This window comes from Oncorhynchus tshawytscha, linkage group LG16, assembly GCF_018296145.1.
Source record: "Oncorhynchus tshawytscha isolate Ot180627B linkage group LG16, Otsh_v2.0, whole genome shotgun sequence".
NCBI classification, from domain to species: Eukaryota; Metazoa; Chordata; class Actinopteri; order Salmoniformes; family Salmonidae; genus Oncorhynchus; species Oncorhynchus tshawytscha.
Genome location: NC_056444.1, coordinates 74,624,527 through 74,647,156, shown reverse-complemented (window position 1 = coordinate 74,647,156; position 22,630 = coordinate 74,624,527). Strand labels below are relative to the sequence as shown.

Here is a 22,630-nt window from a genome sequence, read left to right as displayed (position 1 = left end):
CAACATATTAACAGGAACTTGCCGTCCTACAACAGGTTGCCCTGGAGACGCCCACAGAACACCCAGACTACTCCTACCAGCACAGCAAGTGAAGAGGAGACACTGGTAGGTTTACTAGAGTCTGACTCCTGGGCAACCTGCCGCCCATACAGCTCAGCTCATAGTGACTCTGGGCAGTACACACCAGGCAGGCGGAGGAATACGGACCAGACTGTCACACTAAAGACAAAAGGATATTTTCAAATCAGAGGTTATGGTAAACTGTTGGACACGTGGAACATCTATTTTGATAACAGAACATGACTCTTGTCGAAGAAAGAGAAAAACACACCACACACACATTATTTTCTGTGCACGTATTAACAAATGATTTTTCACACTATTCTGGGGAGAATGAAAACCAGCAATATAAGTTACACCACCATGTGTCATTTTAGAGTCGTCCTTTAGTTTTAGTTTGACATTTTTTATACACAGATTTTTTTTGGTCATGTTATTTTTAAGCTTTTCATCAGTTTGTTTTTGTTGCACAGATTCAAAAAGTAAATGATCAATGATTTGTTTCTTAATTTCACAATACCATTGTTGTTTTTGTTCACTTCACGCTGCTTGTTTTAACTGTGTAATTGTTTGAAGAGAGAAGGCTGAACAAACTGCTCAAGTTACTTAACTGTGTGTCATCTGGTGGTATCACCTGTTTTCTCTCTAAAGGGACAAGTTTTGCAGGAGAATGAAACATTATTGGAAGTGGTCTTACTGTTTTTAGCACTTGGGTCCCTAGTTAAAATTGTCACAATTTAAATAGATATTTAGAAAGAACGCTTAAGACAATCAAATATATTGAAATGATTATTTCCAGATTCTGGCTAATTATAATAAAATTACACAGGGAAAATGAAAAATATACGCACAATAAAATTTGACAGAGTAATTTAGTTGTTGGTTATATTTTGTGAATGTATTGCTTCAATGCTACCCAACAACATAAATAAGTCTTTCAATTTGGTTTTAGTGGGTTAAGCTGCTACCGTTTAAACAAACCCAACGTTGTTCTTAGGAGTTCATATCATTGAGTGTTGAGCTAGTAGTTTAAAGAAGTAAATTAGAGATCCAAAAAGTATGGCCAGTACTGAGATACGTTGCTGTGTCTTTTTGATTCCAGCTTTCTCTCGGTCTGTTGATTCCTCTGTTTTTGTTTGTTTGTTTTGATTATGAGTGAAAATTTTGTTTATTTAAAGAAAGTTTTCTTGATTAAAAAAAATAATAATAATCAATTTAGTACTTTTAAGATTGATCAATGTTATTTTTGGTAGTGTGCATTGAGTAGGTACTTGTTTCTTTGGACAGTAGATTCAAGTAAAAAAATATATATTTGTTGTCTTTTTCTTTTGAAATAGTGTCTACCATTACTGTCATTTGTGTTGTGGGTTGTGACTACAAGGAATACAGCTACGGCCGGAATTGTCATAGCAGCTTAGAACATTTTAGCTAACCCTAACCCTTTTCCTAACCTTAACCCTTTTCCTAACCCTAACCTGCCACGATAATGATCCTAACTTGCTTCGTAAATTCTCCTAACCTGATACGAAGAAGGCACTTCCAGTCATAGCAGTACTCCTGCTAGTGAGAACTGTGTGTTTTTCTCCATCTCTGGTTTTATTTTCAATCACATGGAAAAGGCTTTAAATGTTTGAGATTTCCAATCCATCTGTGTCAACAGGTTTTGGCAATTTCACACTGGTGTACTTACTGCTCATCAGTCCAAGATAATTATGTGTTATACCTCTTACAAATCATTTCTGAAATGTGTCCCAAATTGTAATCATTCAGTCAGTGGTTAGGGAATGCAGTGTCTGAACAGTTATATTACCTCCTAGAGCAATGTAGAACCTTGCACAATGTTAATGTGCAAGGTTCTGAGATGTTTTATGAGGTCACAACTTCCATGGTTCTCAAGGCGGCTCTCACAGTCACAGCAGGTACTGTGTCCATATCCTCACTCTTCTGTCCTATGTTCAGAAACTAGGCCACCATCCAAGGTCAAACCTCTAATCTGACTGTTATTTCTCAAAATGGCCAGTGATCTATGCAATTAATTTATTGTCTACAATAATGCAATACTTATATTTCAGGTGACAACAATGGACTGTTTGTCAATAGTGACTTTTGAAACACAAATGTCTCATTCTGCTATCAGTGGCTTTCATTTGAGTTGAACTTAATCCAAAACCTCTAGTTGTACAACTATCAGCCTCATTGTTCATCTAATGACAGTGAGATGGCTGCATAAAAGGGAATGGTTCATGAGATTGGAGCAGATCCCTCAGCTATCTTGCAAAAGGCCTCACACCATCTAACAATGGGAAACAGATGACCTTGTCCAGCCAGATAGGGTCCTTATTGTTGTTGGTTAACCAAATATTGGTAGATTTGTTTTGTTTGTTACCAAAGACAACTTCCGGTAGGCATTTGAACATTTCTTAAGTGATCAATGCTGTAGAATAAATCTGTCATTTGTTTTATCTTGTTCCTTTCCATTGATTTGTTGACACTTGTAATAATCTCTATGAATCATTAATTCATTTGTGGTAGGAAGTAAGAATCACAGAAATGCCTTAGATTTCATCAAGAGGGGATTTAAAGAGTGGATTTAAAGAATGGCAACATTCACCCATTGTCTGCAAATGTTTGATAAACAGGACTACTTTTCTTAGATTTGTAGTATCAGTTTTAGGAAACCACAATTCAATGTTTGATACACTATCCGGCATATTTATTTTGAGGCCGTCATCATTCCAGATTGTTGTTTCACTCAAATAAAATGTTCAGCCTTAGTTTGAAATGTCAAAATGCCCTTTTCCATAGTTCAGATATTCATTCAGGAGTGTAAGTGTCACTCCATGAAGAGCATAGTAGCGTCTGCTGGTTTTCCTTTCAATTAAGACCTACAGTGCATTCGGAAAGTATTCAGACCGCTTCACTTTTCAACTGTTACATTACAGCTTTATTCTAAAATGGATTCATCAACATGTTTTCCTTATCTACACACAATACCCCATAATGACAAAGTGAATACAGATTTTTAGAAGAAAAATTCAGACACTTTGCTATGAGACTAAAAATTGAGCTCAGGTGCATCCTGTTTCCATTGATTATCCTTTATGTTTCTACAACCGGATTGGAGTCCATCTGTGGTAAATTCAATTGATTAGACATGATCTGGAAAGGCACACACGTGTCTATATCAGGTCCCACAGTTGACAGTGCATGATAGAGCAAAAACCAAGCCATGAGGTCAAAGGAAAATTGTCTGTAGAGCTCCAAGACAGGATTGTGTCGAGGCACAGACCTGGGGAAAGGTACCAAAACATTTCTGCAGCATTGAAGGTCCCAAAGAACACAGTGGCCTCCATCATTCTTAAAATGGAAGAAATTTGAAACCTGGCCAAACTGAACAATTGAGGGAGAAGGTCCTTGGTCAGGGAGGTGACCAAGAACCCGATGGTGTCTCGGACAGAGCTCCTCTGTGGAGATGAGAGAACCTTCTAGAAAGACACCATGTCTGCAACACTCCATCAATCAGGCCTTTTAAAAAATATATATATATTTTACCTTTATTTTACGAGGCAAGTCAGTTAAGAACAAATTCTTATTTTCAATGACGGCCTAGGAACAGTGGGTTAACTGCCTGTTCAGGGGCAGAACGACAGATTTGTACCTTGTCAGCTTGGGGATTAGAACTTGCAACCTTTTGGTTACTAGTCCAACGCTCTAACCACTAGGCTACCCTGCCGCCCCTTTATGGTAGAATGGCCAGACGGAAGCCACTCCTCATTAAAAAGGCACATGACAGCCCGCTTGGAGTTTGCCAAAAGGCACCTAAAGGACTCTCAGTCCATGAGAAACAAGATTCTCTGGTCTGATGAAACCAAGACTGAACTCTTTGGCCTGAACGCCAAGCTTCACATCTGGAGGAACCCTGGCACCATCCCTACGGTGAAGCATGGTGGTGGCAGCATCATGCTTTGGGGATGTTTTTCAGCAGCAGGGACTGGGAGAATAGTCAGGATCGAGGGAAAGATGAACGTAGCAAAGTACATCCTAGTGGTTAGAGCGTTGGACTAGTAACCGGAAGGTTGCAAGTCCAAATCCCCGAGCTGACAAGGTACAAATCTGTCGTTCTGCCCCTGAACAGGCAGTTAACCCACTGTTTCCTAGGCCGTCCTTGAAAATAAGAATTTGTTCTTAACTGACTTGCTAGGTTAAATAAAGGTTAAATAAAAATAGAGATCCTTGACGAAAACCTGCTCCTGAGTGCTCAGAACCTCAGACTGGAGCGAATGTTCACCTTCCTACAGGACAATGACCCTAGGCACACAGCCAAGAACACGCAGGAGTGGCTTTGGGACAAGTCTCTGAATGTCCTTAAGTGGCCCAGCCAGAGCCCGGACTTGAACACGATTGAACATCTGGAGATACCTGAAAATAGCTGTGCAGCAATGCTCCCCATCCACCCTGACAGAGCATGAGAGGATCTGCAGAGAAGAATGGGAGAAACTCACCAAATACAGGTATGCCAAGCTTGTAGCGTCAAACCCAAGAAGACTCGAGGCTGTAATTGCTGCCAAAGGTGCTTTAACAAAGTACTGAGTAAAGGGTCTGAAGACTTTTTTCAAAAATGTCTAAAAACTTGTCATTATGGTGCATTGTGTGTAGATTAACAAGGAAAAAATACATTTCAGAATAAGGCTGAAACATAAAATGTGGAAAAAAGGGTAGTGGTCTGAATACTTTCCAAATGACAACCAGGTGAGGAGTTACTTACTAATCAGTGACCTTAATTCTTCAATCAAGTTGGAAGAGCGAAAAACCCGCAGATTCTCGGCCCTCCGTGGAATGAGTGACACGTGATTTACATGAAGAGTCCACTTGAAACATCTTGCTGCAATTTAGGATTTGAAGGTTTGCAGAGAAGTGGGTTCTAGTGATTGTACTTTTATTCACTTATGTGCCACACTAGCAGGTCTTAATTGTCCTGTTCTAGACAAACACAGCTTTAAGAGGTTTTTTCGGTTTGATGTTTTTGAACTTGGTGCTTTTTAAAAATACAATTGTTTTTGTCCATGTGCCTTTTATTACTTTGTATGTTCATGTACAGTACACCTTTCCAAACAGAGGCATATACACAATACTTGATTTATTTAAAAAATATATTGATCGAGGTACAAACTGTATATTAAATACATTATCCAAGAAACTGTACGTACAATGTTGAAAATATCCTGACAAAAGCCCTAAACTGTTTTTTTTTGCTTTGCTTATTTAAACAAAATAGACTAAACTTCAAGTTACAATTTAGTCTTGGAACTGTAGGTCTCTTGAACAAGGAAGCACCACTGCAGCTTATCTGTTTTGGGGTCCACTTACCAATGAAGATATTAGTGTCACCTCAACTATGGGGCTCCCGAGTGGCACAAGGCACTACATCTCAGTGCTCGAGTCGTCACTAGACACCCTGGTTCGAATCCAGGCGGTATCACATCCGGCCGTGATTGGGAGTCTCATAGGGCAGTGCACAATTTGGCCCAGCATCGTCCATCATTGTAAATAAGAAATTATTCTTAACTTATCTAGTTAAATAAAAGGTCAAATAAAAGTACAATACAACAGCAACCCCTTTACAAATTATACTCTGAGGTAATGGTACACGTACTGTAATCAGTTGCATATTTTCAATTTAGCTAAAAACAATCAAATGTGGGTGTCCAGATATAAATCAAATAATGTCACCGCATCTGTGTTCTCTGATTGAACCAGGTATGGGTGTCAACCATGAACCAGGTATGGGTGTCAACCATGAACCAGGTATGGGTGTCAACCATGAACCAGGTATGGGTGTCAACCATGAACCAGGTATGGGTGTCAACCATGAACCAGGTATGGGTGTCAACCATGAACCAGGTATGGGTGTCAACCATGAACCAGGTATGGGTGTCAACCATGAACCAGGTATGGGTGTCAACCATGAACCAGGTATGGGTGTCAACCATGAACCAGGTATGGGTGTCAACCATGAACCAGGTATGGGTGTCAACCATGAACCAGGTATGGGTGTCAACCATGAACCAGGTATGGGTGTCAACCATGAACCAGGTATGGGTGTCAACCATGAACCAGGTATGGGTGTCAACCATACACTATAGAAAAATAAGGTGTCAGCGTCAGAACACCAAACTTTCTTTGAGCTGTACTTAAGTAGTTTACAAAAATATATCAGTGACAAAATACTGGTTGGTCCAACTTCACTAGACAGAAGTTCTGATGAGTATGATTTGTTATTGAAAACAACACCAATTCAAACTTTGCTGGGTGATACAAAATGACCCGACTTCCCAACTTGTGACAGTGGACCACAACATAAAACACTGAGATGAGGTAGTGCTTTTCCATTCCATTCCTCCTTTCAAGCTCAAGACCAAATCCTTAGAGATGGCAGAGTCAAATCCTCCACTGGATTGGACTTGTGGGGGGGGGCCTCAGAGCTCCACCAGATTAAGGTCATAGGTCCCTGTTCTGAGTCTCTTTCCCACCCAGGAGCAGACCAGCTGAATCCTCCTCCAGCTTAACAGCCACAGCATCTTAGGCACCATCATCATTGCAGACACCTCCCCTTGAGCAAACTGTAGCTATCAGTTCAAAAATCTCTCCACGATTTCATCACAACAGTTTCCGATTCAATATCTCCCAGACCATGCGTCTCCTGAAGTAGGGCATGTGTTTCTGTCAATTGGAGGGAAGGGAAATATTGAGTTAGTTACTCATAGTCAAGTCATTGGATTGTAGGACATTCCTGTACTGGCAGGACTGCTCATGCTTACCGTCACACTTCCATTAAACCCCAGAGTCTCCAGCACGACGCGGTCTCATAGTGACCGGCCATTGCTTCACATTTGAGCAAATAAACGGCAGTCTCTTACAAGTGCAGGGTGTAAAACGATGCGTGCCCACTTTAGGCCAGTCTGCTCCAGTAGAATTTCACAGAATCTCTACCTCACACTAAATTATTGATCCCTGCTTGTCAAAACGCAAGTCTGTCCATGTAACCAGTGAAAAATACTAATCAATTCATCCCGGTTGAAACAGATGCAGTGCATTCCATATGCAACCAGTGTTCTGAATATCAAACAGGGCTATTGGTGATAGAACATTACATGAGTGAGAAAACTGAATCATAACAGGGTGACCCGGGCTTTGCACACAGACTGTATTAAACACTGGCCTCCAATACAAGCCTGTCTCTAACAGACACAGGGGCAGCTTGGCGGTTGAACCATAAACTCCTGGGATATTTATTGAAGTTTTACAGTACTTACTTGTGTGAATGTGATTGGCTTGTCTTTGGTGACGTACTCTGCATATTTACATGTGAACATTCCACAGTCATTTCCGTTCATCTGCTGAGGAATCTCCTAATGGGAGAAATATTTTGGAGATAAATGTTAAAAGATGGCAACATCCATCAGTGATGTGTTAAGGAATGTTGAGTTGACCGAGATCCCTGTTAGATATATAACACTCACATGGCGTTTCTTGCTCTGCACAGTCCATTCTGCGGTATCCAGGTCTTTGCCCTTCTTGTCCTTGCTTTCCTGCTGCAGATATTGCAGCAGTATCCTGCAGGCTTCGTCATTGTTCCCTCCCATTGAATCAAAGTATGTGATACTCTTCTTACGGAGATCCACTACCTGAGAAGAGAAGGATGTTAAAATACACATCACACTTCAGATAGTGTGATTCACACTACAGGGCTGAACTGAACCACACTGTCCTGGCTCTGATATTTTGTTTTGACACTGTCCTTTCCAGAAAGGTTCCAGGCCAGCCCAGTAGAGCTCCGCTCTTTAGATGGAATCAGGCATTGCTGACTGGAGGAGAGTTGCAGTATAATAGTTAGTTATACCAGGGCTGCTGTTCAGTACTCACAGAGAGGCACCAGTGCACCCCCAGGTGGACCGGCACCAGTATGACGTCCATTGAGAAGATGTCCATCTTTTTGGTCCAGCGGCGTACGGCAGAGTAGCCTGCACTGCGTAGCTTGGGGAAAAAGAAGGTGTTGAAGGTGTGGACCGTCGGCAGGCTGGGATCCTTACTGCGCTCCACCAGCAGGTTCATGTAGAAGTTGATCACCTGCAGAGTAAAAAGGAGAGGCAACGGATGAAGAAAATACACCACTGCGTACGCATCGTGTCCAGTGCACCACTGCGTACGCATCGTGTCCAGTGCACCACTGCGTACGCATCGTGTCCAGTGCACCACTGCGTACGCATCGTGTCCAGTGCACCACTGCGTACGCATCGTGTCCAGTGCACCACTGCGTACGCATCGTGTCCAGTACACCACTGCGTACGCATCGTGTCCAGTACACCACTGCATACGCATCGTGTCCAGTACACCACTGCGTACACATCGTGTCCAGTACACCACTGCGTACGCATCGTGTCCAGTACACCACTGCGTACGCATCGTGTCCAGTACACCACTGCGTACGCATCGTGTCCAGTACACCGCTGCGTACGCATCGTGTCCAGTACACCACGTGTCCAGTACACCGCTGCGTACGCATCGTGTCCAGTACACCACTGCGTACGCATCGTGTCCAGTACACCACTGCGTACACATCCTGTCCAGTACACCACTGCGTACACATCGTGTCCAGTACACCACTGCGTACACATCCTGTCCAGTACACCACTGCGTACGCATCGTGTCCAGTACACCACTGCGTACACATCGTGTCCAGTACACCACTGCGTACACATCCTGTCCAGTACACCACTGCGTACACATCCTGTCCAGTACACCACTGCGTACACTACTGTAAATATCCTGTCCAGTACACTACTGCAGTGGTTCTCAACTGGTTTTTCCTCAAGACCCAACCAGGTTCTCTGTCACGACCCAACTCACATTTCGAAAAAGAATCACCAAAATACAATCTGGAAAACAATTTAATGCTATATTGATAGTAAATGTATAAATTATATGGTTAGTTTTTCATTGTCAATAATACAATTTTGCCAATATTCTTGATGAAGTATGTTAAACTCACGTCTATGATTTGACATTTGATAGAGCAGTCTGACTGAGCGGTGGTAGGCAGCAGCAGGCTCGTAAGCATCCATTAAACTTTACTGCGTTTGCCAGCAGCTCTTAGCAATGCTTGATTCACTGTGCTGTTTATGACTTCAAGCCTATCAACTCCCTAGATTAGGCTGGCAATACTAAAGCGCCTATTAGAACAGCCAACATAATTTGCAAATAAATTCATTAAAAATCCTACAATGTGATTTTCTGGATTTTTTCTCTCATTTTGTCTGTCATAGTTGAAGTGTACCTATGATGAAAATTACAGGCCTCATCTTTTTGAGTGGGAGAACTTGCACAATTGGTGGCTGACTAAATACTTTTTTTGCCCCACTGTACATACAGTTGAAGTTTATATACACTTAGGTTGGAGTCATTAAAACTCATATTTCAACCACTCCACAAATTTCTTGTTAAACAAACTATAGTTTTGGCAAGTGGGATAGGACATTTACTTTGTGCATGACAAGTAATATTTTCAACAATTGTTTACAGATTATTTCACTTATAAAATCACTAATCACAATTTCAGTGGGTCAGAAGTTAACATACACTAATTTGACTGTGCCTTTAAACAGCTTGGAAAATTCCAGAAAATTATGTCATGGATAATTGACATCATTTGAGTCAATTGGAGGTGTACCTGTGCATGTATTTCAAGGCCTACCTTCAAACTCAGTGCCTCTTTGCTTGACATCATGGGAAAATCAAAAGAAATCAGCCAAGACCCCAGAAAACATTTTGTAGACCTCCACAAGTCTGGTTCATCCCTGGGAGCAATTTTCAAACACCTGAAGCTACCACGTTCATCTGTACCAACAATAGTACGCAAGTATAAACACCATGGGACCACGCAGCTGTCATACCACTCAGGAAGGAGACGCGTTCTGTCTCCTAGAGATGAACTTATTTTGGTGCGAAAAGTGCAAATCAATCCCAGAGCAACAGCAAAGGACCTTGTGAAGAAGCTGGAGGAAACAGGCACAAAAGTATCTATATCCACAGTAAAACAAGTCCTATATCGACATAACCTGAAAGGCTGCTCAGCAAGGAAGAAGCCACTGCTCCAAAACCACCATAAAAAAGCCAGACTATGGTTTGCAACTGCACATGGGGACAAAGATCGTACTTTTTAGAGAAATGTCCTCTGGTCTGATAAAACAAAAATAGAACTGTTTGGCCATAATGACCAATGTTATGTTTGGAGGAAAAAGGGGGATGATTTCAAAACTGAAGAACACCATCCCAACCGTGGCAGCAGAATGTTGTGGGCGTGGTTTGCTGCAGGAGGGACTGGTGCACTTCACAAAATAGATGGAATCATGAGGGGGGGAGGGCCCTGACCTCAATCCCATAGAAAATTTGTGGGCAGAACTGAAAAAGTGTGGGCGAGCAAGGAGGCCTACAAACCTGTCTCAGTTACACCAGCTCTGTCAGGAGGAATGGGACAAAATTCACCCAAATTATTGTGGGAAGCTTGTGGAAGGCTACCCGACACGTTTGACCCAGGTTAAACAATTGAAAAGATAATGCTACCAAATACTAATTGAGTGTATGTAAACTTCCGACCCAGTGGGAATGTGATGAAATAAATAAAAGCTGAAATAAATCTATTATTCTGACATTTCACTTTCTTAAAATCAAGTAGTGATCCTAACTGACCTAAAACAGGGAATTTTTACTAGGATTAAATGTCAGGAATTGTGAAAAACTGAGTTTAAATGTAGTTGGCTAAGGTGTATGTAAACTTCCGACTTCTAACTATATGCATACATACACACAAAAATAAATAAAATAATTGGTAGATTAATCAGCATGGGCTTTATTTGGTCCTCCAATAATCGGTATCGGAGTTCAAAAATCAGAATCGGTCGACCTCTACTCTAGACACCTGTCCAGTACACTCAATTGTCACTCACACACTAAATAAGAACAACTCACATTAGGCACAGAAAAATGAGCAGGCTGCAGCATGACAAACAGAAGCAGTGTGATGAGCTCTCACCTCATCGTTGAGCCAGTTGAGGTGGCTGAGGGTCTGGAGGTCTTTGCGTGTGATGGTGAGTCTGAAGCCTTCACTCAGCACCTCGTCCTGGCTGCCTACCATCAGTGCCCGGCCCACCTCCCCCTCCATATCCTGGATGGCAGGGACAAACAAACAAGATGGCTGAGCTAAAGGCTAAATGGCATATATCACTCCTCACCTCCTGATAGCGGATGTGTGGTGAGCGTTCTGGCACAGAAATGGTCACTGTGGTAGATGAGGTGAGTTTTCCCCTGCTATGTAAAGAGCTTTGAGTACCAGTATCCAGGCTGTATCACATCCTGCTGTGATGGAGAGTCCCATAGGGCGGCGCTCAATTGGCCCAGTGTCGTCCGGGTTTCGCCGTCATTGTAAATAAGAATTTGTTCTTAACTGACTTGCCTAGTTAAATTAAATAAAAACCTCAGTTGGTAGAAAAGTGCTATATAAATCCAATCTATTATTATTATCATCATCATCATGTACATTCCTGATGCGCACAGCACATCAATTTGATTGATTTAAACTACATTTAAAACACCTCAATGTTCTTAACAATAATGTATTTTATTGGCAATGCTCTTTCGCACAATAGACAAAACTAAAAGACAGTGAATGTACCTCAGTGAGCTCAGGGAACTCTGGTTTCTCCTCTGTGGGTTTGGGTTCCTCTATGAAGGGAGCCAGAGGAACCTCCTTCTCCAGAGGGACTCTAACATGTAGCTCCACGGCCCTGTGGCCCAGCTGGCTGTCATCTGATATACGCTGGACCCCCAGACCACAGCAGAAGAGGGTTAGGTTCAGAGCTATCGCCACAGAGGTGAATGTTTATTTCAGTGGTAAAAGAGCATGTCATTTCATATTCTTATGCAATGATGAAAAAAGCCTAGAGGGAGAAGTTATTTCTGTGGACCACGGCTGAGGTATGTGTAGGACTATGTATTGAAATGACGAGCGACATCAGACCAATGAGAAGGACAGAGAAAGTACCTGTCGCAGCAGCTGAGCAGTTAGGGCCTCCTGCCCCTCTATCTGCCTCCGTCTCTCCCGGGCACGGAAGTCGTACATGCTAGACCTGGGAAACACAGACACTCAAATTGACTTGAGGAAAGGACTTTAATGGGTTAGAAGAGTGTTTTTATTTCTTAGTAGCATCTAGTATGCACTGGTGCATGGCGATATACAGCTAACTATGAATCTACCAAGAAACAAAAACAGTACCAATCATGAGTGTAAGGAATCAGGGAACTTACAATTCTTTGATCCAGAGCTCAGCTCGGAAGCATGGTACACTGCAGAGACAGAGATAGAAAGTAACCAGGCTAGATGGGGACAACAAAGCACATAACACACCCACAATAGAAACAAACTATCCAAAATGCTTACCTTGAACTGTCTGGCCTTTTGCCCTTCTGCTCTTTCACAATGATTACAGAGTCCCCATCATGAGCTGTACAGAACAAGACAAGAGGTGACCACAACTACATGATGGTGAGGAGAGACAAAGAGGTAGGCTTTAATGGAAACATGACGCAAAACACTAAATTGGTTCTACAGCATCCAACCATCAATTCAATAAACGTTATTCATTCCCTACGAGCAATTGAAAGGGATGAACTAAGTTAATATCAATTGAATTGAATCACCTTGAGGAAGTGAAAAATGATTGTCTCGTGCATTACCTGATGATTGTGAGTCCTGAGAAAAGGTGTCCAGTATGGTAACTGGGGAAGGGGCAGACTGTACTGGCTCTTGTCCCCTGGGGCTGAGGTCTGAGTCAGAGGCCCATGGCTGGTTCCCTGCCCCACTGGAGGAGCCCTCCCCTGGGCTGGGGACGTTGCTGTACCCCTGGCTGGACTCTGGATGGGGGCTTGGGGGTCCACTGGGGCCCCGTGAGGCATCTCCTGACCCGGCAGGGGACGAACACTGGAGCAGACATCTGCTGGTATTCAGGAAGCTGGTGCTGAGAGTGAGTGAGGGCGAGAGACGGACACAGGTCAGAACTAAGAAAAGGGGGAGGAGAATACTAGAATGGAGCACCAGTACACAAAAAATGTATGGACTAAATGTAGGATTATAAACCCCAAGGAGAAGTAGAAAACATGTGCACTTGCATCAACTTGCCAGTACATGTCATTGAGCATGACTAAAGAAACTCAAACAGGAAATAACCATGCTAACGTCTATTCAATGCTGGTCTGACCAATCGGAATCCATGCTTCAAGATTTGTTTTGATCACACAGACTGGGATATGTTCCGGGTAGCCTCGGATAATAACATTGATGTATACACAGACACAGTGACTGAGTTCATCAGGAAATGTATAGGGGATGTTGATCCCACTGGGACTATTTCAAACGGCCCAAACCAGAAACAGTTGATAGATGGAAGCATTCGCGCAAAATTGGAAGCTTGAACCACAGCATTTAACCATAGCAAGTTGACTGGGAATATGGTTGAATACAAACAATGGCAATCAGAGGCAAAACTTCAGTACAGAGACAAAGTGGAGTCGCAATTCAAAAGCTCAGTCACAAGACATGTGGCAGGGTCTACAGACAATCAGACTACAAAGGGAAAACCAGCAATGTCACGGAAACCAATGTCTTGCTCCCAGACAAGTTAAACACCTTCCTTGCCCACTTTGAGCATAACACAACACCATCAACGCGGCCTGGAGAACAAGAGCCCCAGAGGAACTGTGGGCGCTTGTTCTCCATGGCTGAAGTGAGTAAGACAGTTAAGCGTTTTAACCCTCGCAAGGCTATGGTATTGTTAGCTAGCCACGTCCTCAGAGCATGCGCAGACCAGCAGGATGGTGTGTTTATGGACATATTCAATCTCTCCCTATTAGAGGTCGACCGATTAATCGGAATGGCCGATTAATCGGAATGGCCGATTAATTAGGGGCGATTTCAAGTATACATAACAACCGGAAATCGGTATTTTGGGCACCGATTTGCAAAATTATTTTTTATACCTTTATTTAACTAGGCAAGTCAGTTAAAGAACACATTCTTATTTTCAATGACGGCCTAGGAATGGTGGGATAACTGCCTCGTTCAGCGGCAGAACGATAGATTTTCACCTTGTCAGCTCAGGGGACCCAATCTTGCAACCTTACAGTTAACTAGTCCAACGCAATAACGGCCTGCCTCTCTCTCGTTGCACTCCACAAGGAGACTGCCTGTTACGCGAATGCAGTAAGCCAAGGTAAGTTGCTAGCTAGCATTAAACTAATCTTATAAAAAACAATCAATCATAATCACTAGTTAACTACACATGGTTGATGATATTACTAGATATTATCTAGCGTGTCCTGCACTGCATATAATTTGACTGAGCGTACAAGCATACAAGTATCTAAGTATCTGACTGAGCGGTGGTAGGCAGAAGCAGGCGCGTAAACATTCATTCAAACAGCACTTTCGTCCGTTTTGCCAGTAGCTCTTCGTTGTGTGTCAAGCATTGCGCCATTTATGACTTCAAGCCTATCAACTCCCAGGATGAGGCTGGTGTAACCGAAGTGAAATGGCTAGCTAGTTAGCGCGCGCTAATAGCGTTTCAAATGTCACTCGCTCTGAGCCTTCTAGTAGTTGTTCCCCTTGCTCTGCATGGGTAATGCTGCTTCGATGGTGGCTGTTGTCGTGGTGTTCCTGGTTCGAGCCCAGGTAGGGGCAAGGAGAGGGACGGAAGCTATACTGTTACACTGGCAATACTAAAGTGCCTATAAGAACATCTAATAGTCAAAGGTTAATGAAATACAAATGGTATAGAGGGAAATAGTCCTATAATTCCTATAATAACTACAACCTAAAACTTCTTACCTGGGAACATTGAAGACTCATGTTAAAAGGAACCACCAGCTTTCATATGTTCTCATGTTCTGAGCAAGGAACTGAAAAGTTAGCTTTTTTACATGGCACATATTGCACTTTTACTTTCTTCTCCAACACTTTGTCTTTGCATTATTTAAACCAAATTTAACATGTTTCATTATTTATTTGAGGCTAAATTGATATTATTGATGTATTATATTAAGTTAAAATAAGTGTTCATTCAGTATTGTTGTAATTGTCATTATTACAAATACATTTATAAAAAATGTAAAAACGTCCAATTAATCGGTATCAGCTTTTTTGGTCCTCCAATAACCGGTATCGGTGTTGAAAAAATCATAATCGGTCGACCTCTACTCCCTATACCAGTCTGCTGTCTCCACTTGCTTTAAGATGTTCACCATTGTTCCTGTACCCAAGAACGCCAAGGTAACTGAACTAAATGACTATCGCCCCATAGCACTCATTCCTGTCATCATTAAGTGATTTGAGAGGCTAGTTAAGGATCATATCACCTTCACCCTACCTTACACCCTAGACCCACTTAAATTTGCTTACCGCCCCAATATAGCCACAAGACGATGCAATCGCCATTGCACTGCCTATCCCACCTGGACAAGAGGAATACCCATGTAAGAATGCTGTTCATTGACTACAGCTCAGCCTTCAACACCATAGTACCCTCCAAGCTCATCGTCAAGCTCGGGGCCCTGGGTCTGAATCCCGCCCTGTGCAACTGGGTCCTGGACTTCTTGACAGAGGAGTGTCACCCCTTCTCTATTGGAGCTGTGATTTTGTCGCCTGTCAATTTGGAGATGTCACGTTATAGTAACAATCTTATTATACATAGCAGTCCAAATCTGGAAGCTAATTAAAGTCAATTTTGATCTTAGACGAATAGCATTCATGCTTCCTGTTGTGAGGAATCCCTCCTTTGCCACCGCTAACCTTGATAACACCTTTGAGCGACAGGGAGAGCTAGGGATAAACACCATAGGGGATCTATATATAGAAGGGACCTTTGCCTCCTTTGCTGAAGGAAATTTATAGTAACTTTAGTAACTTTTTCAGATACCTACAGATTACAGACTAAATTAGAAAACACCTCCCGACATTTGGGAATGCTAAACCTTCCATGTTTGACGGATGCATAAATATATGCCCCACCTCAGATAAACTGATATGTGGTCAATATGACACTCTTCAATCTGTTAGCACACCTACAGATGCCATTAAGGCAAAATGGGAGGAAGAACTAGGGACATTTCTGTGGCAGACTGGGAAGAGAGCTTGGAGTATATACACACCTGCTCCATTAACTCCAGACATCGTCTCATACAATTCAAGGTATTACACAGATTACACTATTCCAAAACTAAACTGCATAGGATATTTCCTGATACATCCCCTGTGTGAGATAAATGTCAGGCTGCGCAGAGTACACTACTCCACTGCTTTGCCTTATGCTCTAACTTGTATGGTTATTGGTGTGGAATTTTTAGGATCCTCTCTGAAGTTCTAGAGACTTCAATAGACCCAGACCCGCTTCTGATAATCCTGGGAGTGTCTGATTCCCAAAAGGGATTAACCAAACCCCCAAAACAACTCATCACTTACATTTTTTTGACGAAATGAGACTGTATCTTGCTGTTTTGGAAAAGGAGGGAAGCTCCCTCTACCAAATTATGGCTCAGCGAATTGGCAAACACTGTACACTTAGAAAGAATTAGATATATATTTTTTATTTCACCTTTATTTAACCAGGTAGGCTAGCTGAGAACAAGTTCTCATTTGCAACTGCGACCTGGCCAAGATAAAGCATAGCAGTGTGAACAGAGTTACACATGGAGTAAACAATTAACAAGTCAATAACACAGTAGGAAAAAAAAGGGGAGTCTATATACATTGTGTGCAAAAGGCATGATAATGGCGAATAATTACAATTTTGCTGATTAACACTGGAGTGATAAATGATCAGATGGTCATGTACAGGTAGAGATATCGGTGTGCAAAAGAGCAGAAAAGTAAATAAATAAAAACAGTATGGGGATGAGGTAGGTAAAAATGGGTGGGCTATTTACCGATAGACTATGTACAGCTGCAGCGACCGGTTAGCTGCTCAGATAGCAGATGTTTGAAGTTGGTGAGGGAGATAAGTCTCCAACTTCAGCGATTTTTGCAATTCGTTCCATTCACAGGCAGCAGAGAACTGGAACGAAAGGCGACCAAATGAGGTGTTGGCTTTAGGGATGATCAGTGAGATACACCTGCTGGAGCGCGTGCTACGGAGGGTGTTGCCATCTTGACCAGTGAACTGAGATAAGGCGGAGCTTTACCTAGCATGGACTTGTAGATGACCTGGAGCCAGTGGGTCTGGCGACGAATATGCAGCGAGGGCCAGCCGACTAGAGCATACAAGTCGCAGTGGTGGGTGGTATAAGGTGCTTTAGTGACAAAACGGATGGCACTGTGATAAACTGCATCCAGTTTGCTGAGTAGAGTGTTGGAAGCAATTTTGTAGATGACATCGCCGAAGTCGAGGATCGGTAGGATAGTCAGTTTTACTAGGGTAAGTTTGGCGGCGTGAGTGAAGGAGGCTTTGTTGCGGAATAGAAAGCCGACTCTTGATTTGATTTTCGATTGGAGATGTTTGATATGAGTCTGGAAGGAGAGTTTACAGTCTAGCCAGACACCTAGGTACTTATAGATGTCCACATATTCAAGGTTGGAACCATCCAGGGTGGTGATGCTGGTCAGGCGTGCGGGTGCAGGCAGCGAACGGTTGAAAAGCATGCATTTGGTTTTACTAGCGTTTAAGAGCATATTCTGGACAATAAATGATCAACATTTTATCAAATCTGGCAGCCTTTCCTCTCTTACTTGGACCAGTCGGCGCTGTGAATTTGTACATTTTAACGCACACTCAATTGTAATATTTTAATCTACCTTTGGGCAGCATGTGCTGGCCCTGCCACCCGAGCAGTTGGGGGGGGGACATCTACCCTCTTTCTTTCTACATGTCCTTGTTCTGTAGGTCTTGTTTTGTATTATTTGTCTTGTACCTAGAACTCTTGTTGTTTCTGTCTGCTCTTTCATGTTTAAATAAGAATTGCATACTTGTCTTTTATACCTATACACCATTCTTGTGTTCAATAAAAAATATTAGAACGAAGTACAGGTGCATCAAAGCTGGGACTGAGAGACTGAAAAACAGCATCTATCTCAAGGCCTCAGATTGTTAAATAGCCATCACTAGCTGGCTACCTCCCAGTTACTCAACCCTGCACCTTAGATGCTGGTGCCCCATATACATGGAATCACTGGTCAATTTAATAATGTTTACATACTGCTTTACTCATCTCTCATATACTGTATTCTATTTCTACTGTAATTTAGAATATGCCACTCCGACATTGCTTGTCCTAATATTTATATATTTCTTAATTCTATTATTTTACTTTTAGATTTGTATATCGTTGTGAGTTGTTAGATATTACTGCACTGTTGGAGCTAGGAACACAAGCATTTCACTACACCCACATCATCTGTTAAAAAATGTGTATATGTGACCAATAAACATTGGATTTGAATTGTCTGTGTCGACTGGGGAAGTGAGAGGATTGTAGTATTGGCTTTGTGGTTGTTGTACTCACAAGTCTCTGTGTGAGCGCGGAAAGCCATGGGAGCTGCCGTTGTGACACGAGGAGGACTGTCCACCTGAGACCATGGCCAGTAGCTGTCTGTACACCTCTTTCTCCTCCTCGCGGACAGACTGGAGACACCCAGAGGACCCAACACTATATTAGAAATGGGGCTTTGATATGGAAAAAATGCAACATTACATCTTAACCAAACTTCCCTCTGGGGAAAGTTATTATATTGTATCTATTCAGGTTTATCTTGGCTGACAAGCAGAATAATAGTAATATAACAAAGTTCACCCAAAACAGCCCAATAGCAAAAGTTCAGCAAACGGTGCAGCGAGTGGGTTCCATAAAAATACTGGTAGGTGGTATCTGACCTCTTGTGCAGTGCAGCGAGCCCTGGCTCTGAGGAGGCGGTAGGAGGAGCTGCCGTGTGAAGGACTCTGCACCACGCGGATAGGGAAGGTCTTCTCATGCATGCTGGTGATGGAGCCACTTCCTGTACCTAACCCTGCTGAGGTAAACAGTCTGTGGACAGACAGAGAATTCAATTACATTATTGTGAATGGAGCACTATCACACACAGAAAATAAAGCACTTTTAAGCACTTTTTGAAAATCAAACACTTTCACAACCTTGAAATGGTACGGTTCAAAATCAATCTAATTTGAGGTTTTCAAGCACCCGTACAATGCTTGATTAATTAATAGCAGAATTAATTTCTCACTGATGAAAAAAAGTAAGGCCTATATCTATTGACAATATGAGCATACCTATTTGATGTAGGTGTTCTGAAGTGGGTCCTTCCCAGGTGGGGAGAGGGACATGGCTTAGAGGTGCTGCTGGAGGAAGGAGGCTGACTGACAGAGTGCCCATTTGTTTTGGGTGCTTCACGATGTGTAAGAGCCATGCAAACTTTCCGTCTGCAGACCGTCGATCCCACCATCGACTTCTCAATTCTATAGGACTCTGCAGTGAAGAAAGGAGGAAAAAGAGTGTCCATTTCAATAGCGACATTACTGACATTTCCAGCCGGCAAAGACATTCTTAGAATAGAATAAAATAAAATAGTCTTGCCTGATTTAGAGCTTTTCCATTTCAGAGTTGTTGAGGGAGCAGCAACAGTCCCATCCAGAGGAGTAGAGTTCCTCACCTCGAGGACCTGAAAACACCACCATTAAAACACAGGATAGTAATGTTCAATATGAATATAACAAAGTTCTGGACTGCAGTAAACTGGAGTAATGAATGCGTAGAAATCTACTACTAGGCCTATATTAAAAAAGTATATTAAGAGAAGGAGTGCTGATCTAGGATCAGGTCCCCCCTCGTATTTATTATGATTTAAAAGTCAAAGCCTATCCAAGATCAGCACACCCTACTCCGAGATGGTTTGCAAATTATGGGCCCTGAAACAGAGCTCCAATACCTCAGTTTCTTCCCAGACAGTTGAGGGAGGGGGTGCAAAGGTTGAGGGCTCCAGTTGGGGCTCTTCTGGAGGCTCTTCCCCTGGGTGTTCTTCTAGAGGACCAGGGGAAGCAGGCAGTATGTTCCTCAAGGTAGGGGTCACACTGTTCCGTACCCACGAAGCCACATCGGCACTATGGCTCTTCACCCCTTCAGCCGCAGTCTTTACTGTATCAACAATGTCCCCTGTAATAGACATACATGCAGTCTAAGACAGGGAGCCATGGTTTGTTTATAGATCACAGTATACACAGTGCCAAGAACATGTTAGACAACACAAGATATATGCTTATGACTGCATGGCCATAGCAAAGCTTACCCATCCGGAATTTCTTCACTGCTAGGGCTTGGTCATCATGGTCAACAGCCTCTCTGTCCTCCAAACTTTGAGAAAAAGGGGAAAACATTCAAAATGAGAATAAGCCAGAGACCCAGTCAGTGTTAGCGGGTATTGTCATTAGAACTCTCATAGCTTGTTAAACTACATTCACAATCCACTCCATACATTGTTGAGTTGTTGAGTAAGCAAGTTTGATTGCTCAACAACACACTCACACATGTCAGACAATGTGTGCCATACCTGCTAGCATCTCACCACAATTTCTAATGAACTAGACAGCAAATTTACAACTCAGACATAACTAACAGACAACTAGTTATGTCATAAAACAAACTGACTGGTCATCCCTTGTCACCACCAACTGAAACTAAGCTAAATTATTTAACTAACTTTCTAAACAACAAATATAATAACAGATAACGTTAGTCAGCTATTATAGCTAATATTAACCTTAACTTACCAGTCGATAGGTCTTTTTCTCCTGATCGGACGCCGTTGTTGTATTCCATGTGTATCAACGTTATCCTGTTGGCCGGGAGCTGGCAGTCCGTAGCGGAGATTAGCGAAACCCGTTCCAATCCATTCGTAAAATTTATTGAACATGTTTAGCTAGAGAAGTTTAAAACCTCCCGCCCGCGAAAAAAAGGTATCCCTATGGTTGCTTCCAACCTACCTGCCAGCGCAGCCAAAAGCACATAAAGCCACCCAACGTCATTCGGCCGGGGCAAGTAAATCGTAGCTAGTTGACCAACACTACTAATCTGGTTACCTTCCCCCTTCCTTCCCTTGAAATGAGTTAGTTATTTAGCTCGCACAGCTAACCAGCTTGAAAGCTGGTTAGCTAAACTAGCTAGCTAACAAGCTTGTTGTGTGTGGCTTTAGCTACTAGGATTTTAATCCGCACTTGACTGAGTTTAATCACTAGTACCACATTCTACAATGCAATTGATGTTTCTTAAATAACCAAGGGGCCCAAAATAACCCAATGTAATACTTCAAATACAAAAATACGGTGTATAAACTCACTAAACGACAACCTCTCCCGCTTCTTCCTCATTCAAAACCACAACATGGCTGAGCTCGAAGTTGTACCATGAAACGTTTTCATTGGATGAGCATCTCGAGTAGATCAAAGTATTCTGAAACGTGATTGGCTGATTGGAGTGCTTTTTTTCTGGCGCTACTTTGATGTTCACAGATTTCGACACGCATATTATATTCTACACTGATTTTTCTGTTGTATTCTATTTAGAGTCTGAGATACAAAAAAAAAATGGAAGATTGGTGAGTCCATTTTTTAAATTTTATTTTAGAGGTAAATGCAATAAACGTTCACATTCCCGTTCTAATAAATAAACATGTATTATGTACAGCAAGAATTGTAAAAATAAATAATAATTCTAACACATTCATATGGAATAACACGCAATGCACTTAGCCAAGAGGCGCATATTTACACCTGCAAATTCATTACAATTTGTTCAGATAAGACTATTCCAAGGCCACAAATTTCATACACATACGAACCATTCAGGGTGTTATGTAAGCAAATACAGTACCTGTCAAAAGTTTGGACACACCTACTAATTCCAGGGTTTTTCTTAATGTTTTACTATTTTCTATATTGTAGAATAATAGTGAAGACATCAAAACTATGAAGTAACACATATGGAATCATGTAGTAACCGCGAAATAAGGTGATTCTGATATTCATGTGTTCAGGAGTGATAAGCGGGGATCTCCTTTAGAGCAGTGTCATAGATGACTGTTGTTGTTAAAAGATAGGAGAAAACAATTACATCACACCTGCATGACACAAACACCTACGGTCAGTTATAGATTTTAGACTCAGTATTTTTGCATGTTATTTTTTCTTTCACATCTGTATACTGCGAGCAATGTAAATCTATAGATCTGTGGCCCTATGGGTGAAAACTGCTGTACATTAGTGCTGAGATCAACAGCTTAATAGACAAGCTAAAAACTCAATACTGGTACAGTAGTATAGGTCCATATCATGCTAGAGGGGGCAGAGACTGTGGGAGGAGGTGGTGGATCAAGGATCAATGGGTTTTGTACAGTACATAATGATGGTGAGATCAGAGCCTGCATTTATAGCTGATAGTGCTGATCTAGGATCAGATCCCCCTGTATATAATACTATGATACTTT

At 42.1% G+C, this 22,630-nt stretch overlaps 2 protein-coding genes across 3 annotated transcripts in view; one reads left to right on the top strand and one right to left on the bottom strand.

The window, feature by feature from the left end:
- LOC112216355 (RNA-binding motif, single-stranded-interacting protein 2) overlaps positions 1–2,522 on the top strand; it is a gene marked incomplete in the record, with an annotated part of 106,047 nt that extends 103,525 nt beyond the window's left edge. The window contains 1 exon segment of the mRNA XM_042299626.1: positions 36–2,522. Within this exon segment, the coding sequence (XP_042155560.1) occupies positions 36–92 (57 nt within the window).
- A 2,471-nt stretch (positions 2,523–4,993) lies between these two features.
- LOC112216354 (sentrin-specific protease 1) lies at positions 4,994–21,553 on the bottom strand. 2 transcript variants are annotated; one of them, XM_024376292.2, is made up of 17 exons: positions 20,919–21,552; positions 20,438–20,502; positions 20,081–20,304; positions 19,729–19,813; positions 19,425–19,620; positions 19,029–19,179; positions 18,661–18,779; positions 12,850–13,130; positions 12,554–12,617; positions 12,421–12,459; positions 12,158–12,242; positions 11,789–11,932; positions 11,150–11,281; positions 7,984–8,187; positions 7,581–7,745; positions 7,374–7,469; positions 4,994–6,780 (listed from the first exon to the last, which is right to left on the bottom strand). In XM_024376292.2, exons 1-17 carry the CDS (start codon positions 21,059–21,061, stop codon positions 6,718–6,720), a joined length of 2,256 nt encoding a protein of 751 aa, XP_024232060.1. In that variant the 5' UTR covers positions 21,062–21,552; the 3' UTR covers positions 4,994–6,717. The 2 variants fall into 2 exon arrangements, with proteins under 2 accessions (XP_024232060.1, XP_024232059.1); XM_024376291.2 differs by having other exon boundaries at positions 19,425–19,813; positions 20,919–21,553.
- Positions 21,554–22,630: the final 1,077 nt, after the last annotated feature.